Genomic DNA, 16,273 nt, shown 5'->3' with positions numbered 1-16,273 from the left:
TTGGTCTCCCCCATTTCAAAGCAAGAAAAGGGCCTACTATTCTAACACTTTTATCTAGTTTTGTCTGTTTTTTAATTTCATATAATTGGAGCATTCTTTTGTATATGGTTACTTTCATTCAACATCATATTTAGGAAATTAATTTAGTTGTTTCATGTGGCTATAGGTTTTTTTTTATTTCATTTTATGAATATACTATAATATATATTCCTTTTACTGTTGACATTTGGATTATTTCCAACTTTTGGCTATTCTGATTAATACTGGCTGTGTCCATTCTTGGATGCATCTTTTTGGATCATAAAGTATAGGTATGTTCCTTTTACATATTGCTGGGGTCCATTTGTCAATACGTTTGTTTAGAATTTTTGTCCTTCTATTCATAAGAGTGTTTGCCTTTTAATTTTTCATTCTCTTAAGGTTCTTGCAAAGAATATGTATTCTGCAGTTACTGAGTATAGTCTTCTAAGCATTGCATTTAATCAAGCTGGTTCATTATATTTAAACTAGAGGCCTGGTGCATGGATTCATGTACCAGTGGGGTCCCTCAGCCTGCCCTGTGGTGATCAGGCCAAAACTGGCTCTCCCACAATCCCCCAAGTGGTCCTGGATTGCAAGAGGGTGCAGGCCAGGTCGAGGGACCCCACCAGTGCACGATTGGGGTCAGGGAGGGACCCATCTCGCCCAGTCCTGATTTGGGCCTAATGGGGCCTGCTGGCCAAGTAAGGACCACAGGAGGTTGGCCAGCTGGGGAGGGACTGTGGGAGGGCTCCAGAGCATGTCCAGCCCATCTCACCCAGTCCCGATTGGCTGGACCCCTGCAGCAACCTAATCTACTGGTCAGAGCGTCTGACCCCTGGAGGTCAGTGTGCGCCATAGTGACCAGTCGAACAAACGGTTGGACATTTAGCATATTGGGCTTTTATTATATAGGATATTCTGTACCTTTACTAATTTTTGTCTTTTTAAAAAAATTATTGTTGAGATAGGTGTGTTCAATTCTCCAACTATGATTAAGAATTTGTATATTTTTCCTTTTATTTCTGTCAATTTTTGTTTCATAAATTCTATATTATTAGGTGTATACAAATGTAGGAGTGTTATTTCTTCTCTTAACCTGGGATTTTTGGTTTTGGGACACAAAACTTAGCAATAATTTTAAAAACGCAACTTCATCAAATTTTATTGAATTTCTTGTAAGTAGAATATCACAACCTTTGGGTGCTTCTTTTTTCTGTTTTCCAGTGGTTGGCGCACATCTATCAGTCTCAAGGAATGATGGGTGCCGCAGAGATGTGTTATAGGAAGAGTCTGCAAGTTGCATCCCAGCAGGGCAGTTGGAGTGGGAAGCTGTCGAGTCTGTTGAGGCTAGCACTGCTCGCATTAGAAGTCTGCATGGTAAGGCCATGTTGTAATTGTGATCATGAAAATTGATTCTTTTATTTTTCTTTCAGGTGAAAGCTTTTTCTATTATGATATCCTAGTGTGTTCCTACCCTGTTTTCCCCAAAATAAGACAGTGTCTTAGACATATTTTTGCTCACAAAGATGCGCTAGGTCTATTTTCAGGGGATGTCTTATTTTTCCATGAAGAAGAATATGGTACACATTTATTGTTAAATGAAAATAAAGGAAATTTATTACCTGTATACGGTATGGTAGTACGGTAGTTGTCAATACAAACCAGACAAACTGTGAATCCTACAATATCAAGAATTTACTCATTTATTCAGTGACAATCATGTCATCATCTTCTGGAACATCATCATAACAATCCAATTCCTGAATTTCCTGGTGAATTTCTTGTGACTCCATTTCTTTTAGAATCAGTAGACCAAATCTCTCATGTTTAGCAATAGCACTGTCTTTAAATGAGTACTTCTTGTCAAGGTAGCCTGCTCGCAGTGCATTTGCAATGCAACTGTCAGTGATTTTCTCCCATGAATTCTTCACTCAAGTCACAACTTCTTGCAGTTTAGGTTTCACAAAGTTTCCACGCTGATTTCTCTCCATCTATTTTCAATGTAGTCATTAATTTCTATGCGCAAATTGTCTTTGAATGGCTTGTTTATTGCAATATCAAGAGTCTGGAGATAGGCCGTCATTCCTACGGGAATCATTATCTGATCTATTTTTATTTCATGAAGAAGTATCTTCATGTCTTTAGCACGGTGAGTGCTGGCTGCATCCCAGACTAGCAGACCTCTTTGGCTCCCTCGCATAACAAGAGGCAGCATTAAATCGACCCACTTCCTTATAACTGCTTGTGTGGCCCAGGCTTTTTCAGCTTCAAGGATAAAAACGCCCACTGAGACGAGGAAGGAAGGGTTGTCGGAGAAAGGGAGGCTTTGAAGTCTGGCCTTTGAAGTCCTGGAGGCACATGTCTAAGAGCACACAGACAGGTATCTGACACCTTCCTCAGAAGCCATAGCCCTCCATCCGCTGTGGGAGCGCAGAGAAAGAGTTGCTAGGGTTTTGGGAAGTGACAGCATGCTCTGGTAGAGAGGAAATGGCAGTGAGTGAATCTCAGAGGTGGGTAGGATTATATGTCCAGGTACAGGAGGCCATGAAGGAGCAGCATGGGACCAGCTGTACGCCTGGAGTTTCTCAGAGCCAGGAATGAGTGATGCCAAGTATGAGAGTAGAGTGGAGTTCTCTTCGGTCCTGTCTAGTAGGGCCACCTAGAGGAGGGATAATATCTCAGGAGAAAGAAAGCTAGAAGTTTCCAGATTGCAAAGATGTGAAAAGATTAAGTGGAATAACATACATTTACCCGTCAGTGGAACTTCAGATTAGCAGGACTGTTTCATGGGGTTGCACAGGGCTCCATACTTGGTTTAATTTTTATGTTCTACTGTTGCCTTCTTGAAATTCTTAATCATTTTTTAACAAAAGGCCCTGTTTTTTTATTTTGCACTGGGCCCAAGAGGATACATAACTGTCCTGCAGGTAAGAAACTGCTCATGAAGTTGGGAATCTCTGATGAAGCCAAGAAAGTCTGGATGAGACAAGGCTTTAATTATTTGTTAGGCCTAGAGAGCTAACCATCTTACAGTAACACCAGTCAAATGCAGACTTCTGGTATTTTAGTATGTGGGCTTGAAACCACAATTAGCAAGAAAAGGTGGGAGCTTTGGGAAGATGAACAAGCAATCTACTGCTGCCTGTAACCATATCCTAGCTGGGTGCTGAGGATAGCTGAGTGAGATGCAAATATTATATTTACTAATAAATGAAGATTGAAGTATTGAGGGGAAGAGGACATTCTAATTAAGACCGTGTTTATAAATCAGTGTAAGAAAAATGACTGTAGGAGTTATGGGACCTACTGAAATTCATATCTAGGAACAGAGGAAAAATCTTTCTTATATAATAAATTCTAAAGACATAATGGGAGACAAGAATAAGTACATTCTGCCGAGACCGGTTTGGCTCAATGGATAGAGCGTCGGCTTGGGGACTGAAGGGTCCCGGGTTTGATTCCGGTCAAGGGCATGTACCTTGGTTGCGGGCATATCCGTGGTAGGGGGTGTGCAAGAGGCAGCTGATCGATGACTCTCTCATCGATGTTTCTGACTCTCTATCTCTCTCCCTTTCTCTCTGTACAAAATCAATAAAATATATTTAAAAAAGAAAAAAAAAAAGAATAAGCACATTCTAATTATATTGCTTAGCATACCTTATGTAATAATCTTTGGGCTAACTTTACAGAATACTTTATATACAGTCTTGGAATGTATAGGGTATATTATAAAAACAGCCAGTGAATTTGTGGTTTTTGTTTGGAAAAAAAAAATCTATTCAGAATAATTATATTAGTGTGGGTTTTGACTTATTTATTTATTTTTTTTGTGTGTCAGGTGTACCCAAAGTCTCATTGCTTCTGTCTTTATAGATGATGCCTCACAACTTGTGTTCTTTATTTTCAAATTCATTATCTTTATAGCTTCCTCTTCCTTAATTACACAAATTACTATTGCCTGCACTACCCTCAAAGTTTATTGCTCTTCTTCTTTTATTATTTAGTTTTTTAAATGGATTATGCATTGACTCATTTTAACTTTATTAAAATCTGTATTCTAGCTACCTATAATTATGAAATCTTGATTACAATTTGAGTTTTTAATAAAAGTTTTTAAACGCATTTTTCTTCCTGCATAATTCAGTGGTGTGTTCAAGTATATCATTTCAGCCTTTCCTCTCACCTTTGATAATTTTTGAAATGTGGAACTTTATCTTTATCACTTGTTAAATTTAGTTTCGTGCATTTGTTGACCGTAGGCTTAGTAAGTGATAGATTTTATTCACCTATGTAATAGAATAGTGCATTTTCTCTTAACAAATATTTTAATCATTTTTAAGTGATATCTCCTGGTTGAAACTTTCCTTTATTCCATTCTACTCCGTTATGTGGCTCCTTAAGGGCAGGGATCAGATCTCAATTGTTTTGTAGAATTATGCTCCCTATAGCATTTACACAGCAACTTGGACAAGTAGGCATTCAATAAGTGAGAGATGAATTGCATTCTTTTAAGATAAACATGTCAAAAGCTTTGATTTGATATTTGTCTTATATTTTTACAGGCCAACATTTCAAATGATCACTGGCCATCCTTGGTTCAGGAAGCTACAACTGAGGCCTTGAAGCTTTGCTTTTGTCCGCTGGCTATCCTTTTACAAGCTTTGCTACAGTTCAACCGCAAAATGGGGGCAAGGTGTGAAGAATCTTTGTTAACTTTTTTCCCTTGGAAATATTTCTTTTAATCCTTCTGGAAGCAAAGAAAGATTTAGAATGAGTTTAACAACTTTGTCATTATTCATATATTTGCATCTACTTTAGAAAGGCTGTTTCTAGTAACCCAGTAAGGGAGAAAATAAGCTTTACATTTGTTTTTTAAACATAGTTTGGTACACACATATAGAATATGAGATTTGGCATGACAGTATTTCAAGTGAAGAAGGCCTGGGAATTTGTTCTTTACTGTCTTAGGTTGAGCCACTTGTGTAATGTGGATGCTAGAAACAAAACTGAAAAGACCCAAGTTCAAGGCTGATTGAGATAAGTTTTGTAAGGCAGTACACCATGAAAAAGGTAATACACATTGAAAAGGCGCAAAGACATAAATAATGTGAATTTTATATCTAGAAAATAAAAAAGTTTCTCAGATTAAAAAAAATTTAGCAATCTTTTTATTGGAGGGTGGGATGGGGTCCAAAATAAATTTTTAAAAAGTTACTTAGCTCAGCCAGTGTTGCTCAGTGGTTGAGTGTCAACCCATGAACCAAGAGGTCCCCAGGTCGATCGATTCCTTATTGAGGCACAAGCCCAGTTTTCCAGTATGAGGCAGCCGATCGATGTTTCCCTCTTATCAACATTTTCATCTCTCTTATCTCTCACCCTTCCTCTCTTTCTAAAAAATCAATAAACATATTTTAAAAATAAGAAACGGTAATATTAAAAAAAAAAAAAAAAAAAGAAAGAAAGAAAGAAACTTCAAAGTGATATGGATGATAAATCAGGCAAGAATATTTTAAAATCCTAAGAATAATGCCGAAACCGGTTTGGCTCAGTGGATAGAGCGTCGGCCTGCAGACTGAAAGGTCCCAGGTTCAATTCTGGTCAAGGGCATGTAACTTGGTTGCAGGCACATCCCCAGTGGGGGGTGTGCAGGAGGCAGCTGACCAATGTTTCTCTCTCATCCATGTTTCTAACTCTCCATCCCTCTCTCTTCCTCTCTGTAAAAAAATCAAAGTCCTAAAAATAGTGTCTAGCTCTAATCTATATCACACATAACCCAAGGCAGCCATGGGTTTAGAAGCATATGTTATTGGCACAGAATAGGAAGTATAGACATAGAGCTTAATGCATATAGATATATGGCAGAGACATTGAACCTCACAGAAAAGGACTGAAGGAAGAATTAAGAAATAAGGCTAATCGGCAATTTCATCACCATTTAATATTTATTTATGGCCAATGTTTATATAACTGATCTTACCAAAAATATTTTAAGCTAGATTTGATTGTGCTCAGTGTGGGTTACTTAAAGGGCCTTAACCCCCTTTCCCTCGTAATCTCTGTTAGTACCTCTCATAACTTTTATCGCCACTAAAATCATCCCAAATAAACATATAGTCTACAAAAACAGTGTGCTCACTATGTGGTTTCTATGTAAGAACAACCTCAAGACAAATTCTTTAGCTCCTGCTTCAAACCAGTGCTACTTAGAAGATCCTCCTGTTCAGCAGTTCTGAGTTACCACTGTTTCTTCTACCAGTACAGAAGTCTCTGGAGTCATAGGAAATTAGGAAAGAAAAAATTAGAACACAGCTGAAAATCTATTGTTATGTGGGTTCCCACATTGTACACATCCTGAAAAACATAAACTAAAAGCCTGATAGTATACATTTAGGCTCTAGTGTAGAGGTTGAGTATTTTTTCTTATTCCACTTTACACTATGTATAATTTATTTATTTATCTTTTGCCTATTTAAAAAAAATATATTAGAGGTAGAACACTCAGAAGTGCTCATAAAATACTGATCTTTTCTTTATTCTATTTGGAATGAGCCTTAATGGGAATAACAACAGCAATCTGCCTTATAAGGTTATGAATATTAAATGAGACCATATATGTAAAACATTAGACATACATATTATAGTATATAATAATCACTGTATAAATATTAACCATTATTAACTTTATTGTTATAAGTATAAGAGATTCATAATTAGCAACTGGTCTACAAAAGAATAAAAAGATAGTGTGTGTGAAAGACTAGTATATGAAATATTTTCTATTAATGTATATGCTTTGGACTAAATGTGAATATCTTTTTCCCCAGAGAGACACGGCGACTTTTGGAGAGACTGGTATATCAGCCTGGCTATCCCAAATCTATTGTATCAACTGCACGTTGGTACCTACTGAGGCACTTACATGCCAAAAATGATGGCGAGCTCATTGATGTAAGGCACTGATTTTACTCAGAATATATCATGGATTTTTGTTGGAAGAGGGGCAAGGGTTTCTGTCCTCTGCATTGTAGGATTTTGATGGCATCCCTAACCACTCTAACTATTGCATCCTAGTAGCACTGTCCTCTTTCCTCCTTCCAACTTGTGACAACCAAGATTGTCTTCTAGACAGGCCAAGTATCCCTGTCTGAGAACTACTGATTTAACCTGTAGGAGTATATCCTCCTCATGTGATATGTAGCAGAAGAGAAGATAGACAATTGTGCTCGGTGCTAGTTGTGGTGTTTCTTGTGATCATTGCTGTGGAAGCAAATAAGTAGACAAGATACATTCAGAAGCAGCAAAATTTAGTAGTATATTCATATTATCTTTAGAAAAATTATTTTACTACACCTTGTTTTTTCTATAAAATGCATGAAACAATTTCTACTCTACTTCTTAGGGGATGACTCTGGTCTCTAAATATGTAAACATATGCACATATCTACAATTCTTTTTAAAAATATAGTTTATATAATACATACATGTATTGCATTCAGATTCTCAGAACTTCAGCCAGCAATTTTTAAAACACAGTAAAAATTAACGAAAAGCTTATAAAAATATCTACAGCATTTGAAATACTATTTGCCATTTATTTATTTAAAATATATATTTTATTGATTTTTTTTTTTTACAGAGAGGAATGGAGAGGGGTAGAGAGTTAGAAATATTGATGAGAGAGAAACATTGATTCAGCTACCTCTTGCACACTCCCTACCGGGGATGTGCCCACAACCAAGGTATATGCCCTTGACCAGAATCGAAATGGAATCCTTGAGTTCGCAGGCCGAAGCTTTATCTACTGAGCCAAACCGGTTAGGGCAATACTGTTTGCATTTTAGTGAAACATACAATATTAAAGAAATATTAATGAAAACAATGTTAGGATGAAGGCATTATAATCAAACATATTGCAAACCAGAAAGGAAGAACTTGTATGAATCTTGGGAGACAGTTCACCATGCATGCGTCTGTTGCATTTCTAAACATCCTACCAGCTGAGGGTCTGACTGCCCTTTGTTCCAGACTATCTTTTCAAGGGTGTATGTGTAGTGACAGCCTTGGGAGACAGAGATGTGTCTCCCTCCAGAGCAAAGGATAAGCCTGCTTACTGCCTGTTATAAAAGACTCAAGTCTCCTGGGCTTAGGGCTCCCCTCTTGTCATACACCACAGAATGTAAGGGGGAAGTTATATGTCCATTCATGTCACCCCCGTGAGACTTGGAGGGCAAGGAGAACAGATGCAAATATGTTGATGCTCATGTTGTTGGCTGTACCATGAGTAACGCCATGGCCAGCTAACTTAACAGCCTTGCGAGTAGAGCAAAATCTCGGTCTCCTCATTTGTTTGAAAATGAACAAACAAAAACTGTTAATAGTAGAATGATCAACTGAAATTAAATCTTCTGTTTTGTGGAATTGCTGAAAATCATCGAAAGGTTCTTGATAGAACCTAAGCTGTGGCTTTAAAGGAGAGCAATGTCGTTTGTACAGTTTTTTTTTTGTTTGTTTTTTTTTGCATAAAATGGCCTTTGGGGGCTAAGTATTTAAAGGTGACAGCATTGTAAACAAAGCTGCCAAACATAACCTTTAATTTTATAGAGTGCTGACAGTGGTAACAATCAAAATGTTGGCATTTATATGAAGTAAGCATTTGAATAAATTGTGCTTATCACTGGTGTTTGCTCTGGTTGAATAATTTGTTTCAGCAAAAATGACTGAAAGATTGTACACAGTCACATTTTTTTGTGTAATTTAATATTTCCTGCTGCTCTTAGGCATATTTTGCCTCTATGAATCTAAATATAGATACTTTTAATGAACAAAATACTAATGTTCCTGTTTGTGATTTCCTACAGGTGCTGATAAACGATGCCAAAACTCATGGAGATGCAAGAGCACTGGCCCTGAATCAAAAACTGTCCTCATAATGACAATGTATTTTTTATATAAAGCAAGCAAAGAAAAGCTGTTAGAGTGAAATAATGAATCAGTACTCTTCCCCAAAGCAACATTTTTAAAACTATGTGTTATTGATTGCTTTTTTTTTTTAAATATAAAGATGTTTAAGTTCTTAAACTAAGGCTGTCATTTTCCACGAACTGTAATGTAACTTTAAACTGAAAAACAGCTTTGATTTGAGAAGTCTATAATAAGAGGAAAAACCATGATTCCCTTAGTTATTCAACTGTTATTTGTAAAGCATTATTTTTTCCATTTTGCATGGTGCACAATAGGATTTTTTGTGTGATCCCTTATAATAAAGCCTTAATAGTCGTTTTCTAAATAATATGCAAAAGCAAATTAGCACAATGAAGACTTTAGTTTCTTTTATGGATTTTTAGAGTCCAGCTCATCATAAAATCCAAATAATCTTATGATCTATTTTATTAGTAGTTGACCTCGATAAAGCATGATACAAGTGTTGGTGAGTCTTAAATTGCTAATGGACATGTTTATATAATTCAAGACATTCAGGTGTATGACTGCATTTTTAAAAAAATGAATGGAAATTTTGGAATATAATGCTGACAATTGATCATGTAATTCCTTCAATTATGATGAAAATACTTGAATTTTCTGAAATAAAAAATATAGTCTCATTTTCTTTATACTATCAATATCAGATATAATTTTTAAATTTTAAATTTTTGAAAGCACATTTACTTATTTTATTTCAATTTTTCAAAAAGCCATTTATATATTTTTGAAAAAACTGTGTCACTTACTTTGAATTAGTGTTTTAAAATGTTTTTAGACATTTACATATATTATTTATTGTACAAAAATGTGTGGTTGTATTTTATGTATGTAGTTTTTCCATGCCAGCACCTTCACAATGCTAATTTGTGAGATAAGTTGATAATATTCTATAATTAAATTTTACTTTGGAGGTTAATCTGTTGAACTACTTTTAATTTGATGAACTCCCAACTTTGGCTGAATATTTCATTATTCAGACCAGTGCAATAAGAATATTTAAGGATGGGACCTAGGTCTCTGCATTTTAAGGGTGTGCCTGAGAGATTTGTATGCCCATTCAGGTTTATGTACCACTAGATTAATCCAATGATGATTCTCCCATTTATTTCTTCTCCTCACGTATGTCAAACTGATTCTGTGCTTTTAGCAGTCTGAGTTGTAGACTTAGCCCAGTTGTGCTGTGAGATGCCAGTGCAGCCAGTGCCCGAGCCCTCCTGCTCCCTCCCTCAGAGCAGCACTCAGCCTTTACCTCCGGGGCAGGCTGTCCTCCTCTGCTTAAATGCTTGGGACTCAGTTCTAGGTCTCCATCCACTTCCAGGGGATCACTTCACAAGGGAACTTTATCTGTGGTGTGGAGTGGTTAGCCTTAGCTCCCGGCCTACAATCAAAGAGTAACTCTGTTTCCTAGTTTTGGCCTTCAGGGGCCTCAGATCCAGGTTTTCTAAAAGGCAAGACTGGAAAAATAACTTTACCCTACTATCTTGGGTGATGCTTTTTGACATAGATGTACACACATCCTCTTCTTGTTTATTGCCTTCTTTTCACATTACTGTCCAGTTACTCTGAACCTTAAATCACTATAATTTTTACAGACCTTCATGCAGACCTGTGCTAAGTGTTTTAAACATTGCCATTTAAACGAAGTTAGCAAAGCAGAGGAATGCTAAACAGTATGCTTAAAGCAGAGGACATTCCCAGGGAATCAGTGCTATTAGATTCTAGGAATTTAAAAATCTTTCTTGGTTTTGAAAGACCTTGCCCTCCAATTAATCCCTACAGAATCATTCTCATAACAGCTCATGGGTGTGCATTTGTTTCTGAGGATTTTATGTTGGTGGTGTAAATACTTAAAAGCCTCTAAGTCCTAGGTGATAGAATCTAGGTATAAAGACTAGCTAGAACACTGGGAGTAGGATTGGTTTTGGGTTACAGGGGTCAGTTGTTCAGCACCATTCACATGCCTCCATGTTGGCACCTCCCACTTGAAGTCCATCTCTGAAGGTTTCCCTTGTGGATGGAGTGCATTACTCTTGGAGAGGCAGCTGGGAGTTGGATACTAATGGTTTTTACCTTGCCCATTTCCAGTCAATGACCATAATGTTTCATCATCTCAGAGACAATGGAAAGAAGTGCTTTTAACATAGAGGGATAATTCCTCATTTTAATTTTGTTCCAGGAGAAATCCATATTTTGCACTTTCTGCTTTGCTCCACTCCTAAAAATTATTGCAAGCCAAGTATTTCTTCTCATATACAGTAAAAAGACCTTTTGAACTCAAATAGTTTTAGATACTGATCTTAATCAGAGTTGGACAAAGAGTACCATGGAACTTGTCTTTCCCATAAAACTCAAAAGCTTTATTACGAGAGGCCCGATGCACAGAATTTGTGCGTGAGTAGGCCCTCAGAGACCTGGCGGCCTCAGCCCTCGCAGCCCTGGCTTCGTCCTGAGGGATGTCCGACGGCCATTTCCCTGTTCAGCAGTCTAGTCGATTTGAATATTATGCTTTTATTATTATAGATCATTAATCAGTACAATTTATCAGGAGCAATAGCTGCTAGGTATCAGACAATGCAGTAGATGCTGTGCATATATTTAGAGAAACGATATAGCAGAATGCTCACCAGTCAGAGTACTTCTCTGAATTGCTAAATTCAAATCCTGGCTCCATCTCCTACTAGCAGTGAAACCTTGTATAATTACCTAATGTCTCTGTGTGTCTAACATCTGTCTGGAGTATTAAATTAGTTCATCCAGTGCTTAGAAATAGCTCAATAAATATTTTCTTAATTCTTCCAATAATGTACAAGGTAGGTATTTTTATCCCCATATTTTTTTTAATCCTCATCCAAGGATTTTTTTTTTTTAATTGATTTTAGAAAGAGAGGAAGGGAGGAGGGGAGAGAGAGAGAAACATTGATGTGAGAGAGAAACATCAGCTGTTTCCTGCATTCAACCCAACCTGGGACCAAACCCACAACCTAGGTATGTGTCCTGACTGAGAATCAAACCCACTAACCAACTAAGTCACCCAACCAGTATCCCCATTTTAAGATGAGGATACTAAGACTCTGAAGTTAAAGAAGATTAAAAAGTCACAGACAGTGACTGGGTGGCCCTGGTTTTAAATTCAAGTCTTTCATACCTCAAGTCTCTTCCAAAACTTCCAAGCACAGAAGTTTAGTTTATTTTTCTGTTTTCTCTGTCTACTGGACTGTAAAAGAAAACCTGGTTTATGACATATTGCTGTGCACTCAATTTTTTTTTAAAATATATCTTATTGATTTTATACAGAGAGGAAGGGAGAGAGATAGCTAGAAACGTCGATGAGAAACATTGACCAGCTGCCTCTTGCACACCCCCTTCCAGGGATGTGCCCGCAACCAACGTACATGCCCTTGACCGGAATTGAACCTGGGACCTTTCAGTCCGCAGACCTCTGCTCTACCACTGAGCCAAACCGGTTTCGGCTGTGCACTCAATTTTTACTCACACCATTTATCATGTGTAAATACCTTCTGAAAACGAAGTAGCAGAATTCTGCCAAGGATGGAGAGGATGTTATAGAAATTTAGTCCATGGAGTTAGAAAATTTCATGACTTTGTATTCATAGCTGAGTAGGGGCCAAAACAGCCTAATATTTTCCCTGGCAATGGTCCTGCTTCCCCCAGGAGGGCTTGCTACCTTCTCTTTGTGGAAGGAGATGCACTTGTTTTATGGCTTAGAAAGGAACTCAGGAAGGTATTACAACCATTGCCTGCAGAGTTGTGTCGCTTACCAACTTTTCAAGTTTACAGGGTCAGTAGGTTTTAAAGTATCACGGATAGAACTCCAAGTTGATTATTGGCATCATCAGGCAGCAGAAACTCCCATGGAAGCCTGAAACTCTCAGAAGACACTGCTCCCTCTTCAGTGCTGCCTACACGTTCTCACCTGGGGGTTTCACGGCTCCTCTGCCGCCTGTCCTTTCAGTGTTTGGTGCCCCCGGAGTTCTTCCCGAGCCTCGGTTGTTCACTGAAGTCTTCATGTCGCCTTCCTTCACGCAACCCAGACAATCCCTCACCCATCACTCCAACAACCATTTCTGTGCTAAATCCTCAGCTCAGATCTTTCATGCTCCTGGTGTTTATCTCTCACTCACCACTAGACATACCCACTTAGACACCCCCTAGATACTTCAAAATCAATTCGTTTGGAACTGAGCTCACTATCCTCTTCCTCCTGTATCATCTCCCTCATCTCCCACTAGATTTGCTTCTCCCAGTGTCAGTAATATTTCTTCACATTACAACCAGAGAGATCTCTCTAAAATGCAAATCTGATGTCATCCTATTGGAAATTCTTTAAAGTCTCGTCTGGGCTCTGAAAGCCCACGTTCTTCAACATGAGTTAGAAGGCCTGTTGTGATAGACACCCCACCCTCACCTCCAACTGGCATAACCCTCTCTTTCACTGTTTACTTCCCCATTCTTCTTTCCAAACCTTCACCTCACACACTTCACCCTCTGATACACACAGGGTATCCCCTCAACATTGTGTATACACTTTAACAGCTGATAGCTCAGTTTTGAAAATGAAAAGTATTTTAATAAACACCACCTTTACAATTATTCCAAGGGTGTGTGCACAGGTTTGGGGACATTTCTGGCATGTGTGCCGTTGTCTTGGTCGCCAGGTCTTTGCTCAGGCTGCTCCACCCAAGCTCCCACGTCTACCAATATCTAATGCCTAATTAGACTGCTTAGAGCTTTCCGGTTAGATCCTTTTCTTATGCCAAATGGCTCTTGTAAGTGTTCACATTACACATTTACGTGACCACATATCTGCAAGCAAAGGTCCCCTTGCCAAGGTTACAAAAACCTTTGGGATTAGAAATTACTCCTTGTTCTAGTGCAGGACATGAATAGTTTTGTTATCGATTTCACTAATACCAGGCTCTACATTGAACATATCAAGAAGTTATACATGATTTAATTTTATAGGAAACTAATTAGTGTTTTTGAAGTGCTTTTAAATATAGCATCTAGATTAAATAATGTTGGATGTTTTTCATGGAAATTGCTGTAGTCTATTTTTTTAAAATGAGTTAGCTCTTAGTTGCTCATAATTCTGATATGTATTGAGTACAATGAATCAATATTACCTGCTATAAATATTGGGATTGCTAGAAAACAAAAATCTCTGGGTCAAAAGTGACAACCCACGGACTGCAAACTGACAACCCACGGACTGTATCTGCTCACAGACATTCCCTCGTAGTTTAGGGACTATAATTATCCCTCAATGCCCTCAAGGTGTGAAAGGGAGGATTGGTTCCAGGACCACTCTCCCAGCCCTCTAGCCCTGAAGTTACTAAAATTCAAGGATGCTCAAGTCCCTTAAATAAAATGGTATAGTATTTGCATGTAACCTATATTTGCATATAGACTACAGTGGGGTATGCCTACACATTATTTCATTCTCATGGATTCAGCATAGTAATTGGTGCATGGAACATTCTAGTTTTGCTCTTTTGGAACATTTTGGGAAATTTCTTTTGTGGGGGCAGAGGGAGCTATTTCTACCCATAGTTTAGTTGAATCCACCAATGCAAAACCCATGGATATGGAGGGCCAACTGTTGTTAATGCTTATAAATGGAGAGGTTTCATATTGTCAGGGGCAAGCTCTTCAGCCAAGGACTTGACTCTTCTGGGTGCAGGAAACTGAAAGAACACGCAGGTACAAGCAGGCAAATGGGACATGCTTCATTATAAGCAAAGCAGCCGGCAATAGGCTGGTCAGTGGCAACTTATACACAAGCTCACAACAAGCTCTAACAAAAGAGGCTTTGTGCCATATACAGAAAGGTACACCTGCACAGTGTATAGCTTTCTGAGTTCTTGCTTTTGCACCTGTGTATAGCAAATTAGCCTTGAATATCCTGACTAGAGTTTCCATGCTCAGAGAAGCCTGGAGCACTCTAGACAAGGCTCCCACATCTATAAAACCCAGATTTCTGGTTTCTCTTGAAAAATGAAATTTTGGGCAAGAATGGATTATGTATATGCTCATAATGAATATGAACTGCATAGTGGCTATTCTTTTTAGACAGGGCAAGTGGTCTCCAATTTGATACAATTCTTGAAAGTGTTACACCTGCCCTAGTTCACTGTTACATTATGTAGATTGCTCTTTTTTTTATTTTTAGGTAAATAAAAATGCATGTATGTAAAAAATCATTAATTTTTAAATTAATGAAAACCTCATACAGCTTCTTTGCTTTATTGGATTTTTTAATACATTCATCTCCTTTAAAAAGGTGGTAAGAAATACAGAGACAGAGGAAGCAATAAACATCAGATATTAACTTTCTTCTTCTCAAGATTTATCAACAAACCATTCCATTGGCTGGTAAAAAAGAAGACTGGAAAGTTTCACACTTCCTGGAGATCAACTATCTTACGGTGTAATTTCTTTAGGTCTTTATGTACTTTACGTATCTCTAAATCCATCTTTGTTTTCTGTATTTGTTGGAGGGAGCTGAGAGAATCATGAATTGATTTAAATCCTGGAAGAAAATATGAGTTTACTTAAACAATGCATTGGAATTTTTGTTTTTCACAGAAGTTGTTAATCAGCAGTCCATAACTGATCATCTTTTAATTCAAAGCACATTACATTTTATTAAGTCCAGTCTAAAAATGTGTAACCATTTCTTGTATGTTATGAAGATGCATTAACAAGAGTGTTTCAACTTGTATCTGCTTCATTGTGGGATTTTAATTCAATTCCTTTGTTTTCTTCCCCCCAAATATATTGCAGAATTAAATGATTATTTCAAGAGAGAAGTTTAAAATAGTTTTCTTTCTGTACAATTTGACAAGAGTGATCTTTCTCTTTTTTTATTCTTGTTACCAAATTGAAGGTGAAGACTTTTGAAATCTCAGATGAAATTTTAAACTTTCTCTGACATCAACTTGTTTGAGGGACCTAAAGAGTGGCCACAGCTGCTGCACACTCCCGTCTTTCCTCTCCACCCCCCACCCCCCCCACCCCCCCGCCCCAGCAATTTGTATCTCCTTACTAAAGTCTAATTTCTCATGGCCATTACCTACCAGATATCAAGCTTCTTAGGTATAGCCCATTTCTTTTTTGTTTTTTAAATATATTTTATTGATTTTGTACAGAGAGGAAGGGAGAGGGACAGAGAATTAGAAACATCGATGAGAGGGAAACATCAATCAGCTGCCTCCTGCACACCTCCTACTGGGGATGTGCCTGCAACTAA

The 16,273-nt window shown here is 37.8% G+C and overlaps 2 protein-coding genes across 5 annotated transcripts in view; one reads left to right on the top strand and one right to left on the bottom strand.

Annotated features, from left to right (window-relative positions):
* Positions 1–9,919, top strand: part of TTC37 (tetratricopeptide repeat domain 37) — a 66,306-nt gene extending 56,387 nt beyond the window's left edge. For all 4 annotated transcript variants that reach the window (XM_045571759.1, XM_036410988.2, XM_045571760.1 and 1 more), the window contains 4 exons: positions 1,246–1,398; positions 4,584–4,714; positions 6,846–6,969; positions 8,880–9,919. In XM_045571759.1, the coding sequence (XP_045427715.1) occupies positions 1,246–1,398; positions 4,584–4,714; positions 6,846–6,969; positions 8,880–8,951 (480 nt within the window). In that variant the 3' untranslated portion in view covers positions 8,952–9,919. The remainder of the gene's footprint in view (positions 1–1,245; positions 1,399–4,583; positions 4,715–6,845; positions 6,970–8,879) is intronic.
* A 5,254-nt stretch (positions 9,920–15,173) lies between these two features.
* Positions 15,174–16,273, bottom strand: part of FAM81B (family with sequence similarity 81 member B) — a 57,472-nt gene continuing 56,372 nt past the window's right edge. The window contains exon 15 of the mRNA XM_036411014.2: positions 15,174–15,553. Within this exon, the coding sequence (XP_036266907.2) occupies positions 15,420–15,553 (134 nt within the window). The 3' untranslated portion in view covers positions 15,174–15,419. The remainder of the gene's footprint in view (positions 15,554–16,273) is intronic.

This window comes from Pipistrellus kuhlii, unplaced genomic scaffold, assembly GCF_014108245.1.
Source record: "Pipistrellus kuhlii isolate mPipKuh1 unplaced genomic scaffold, mPipKuh1.p scaffold_m20_p_4, whole genome shotgun sequence".
Classification (NCBI taxonomy): Eukaryota; Metazoa; Chordata; class Mammalia; order Chiroptera; family Vespertilionidae; genus Pipistrellus; species Pipistrellus kuhlii.
The sequence above is the reverse complement of the archived record's forward strand: the minus strand, read 5'-3'. Positions and strand labels throughout refer to the sequence as shown.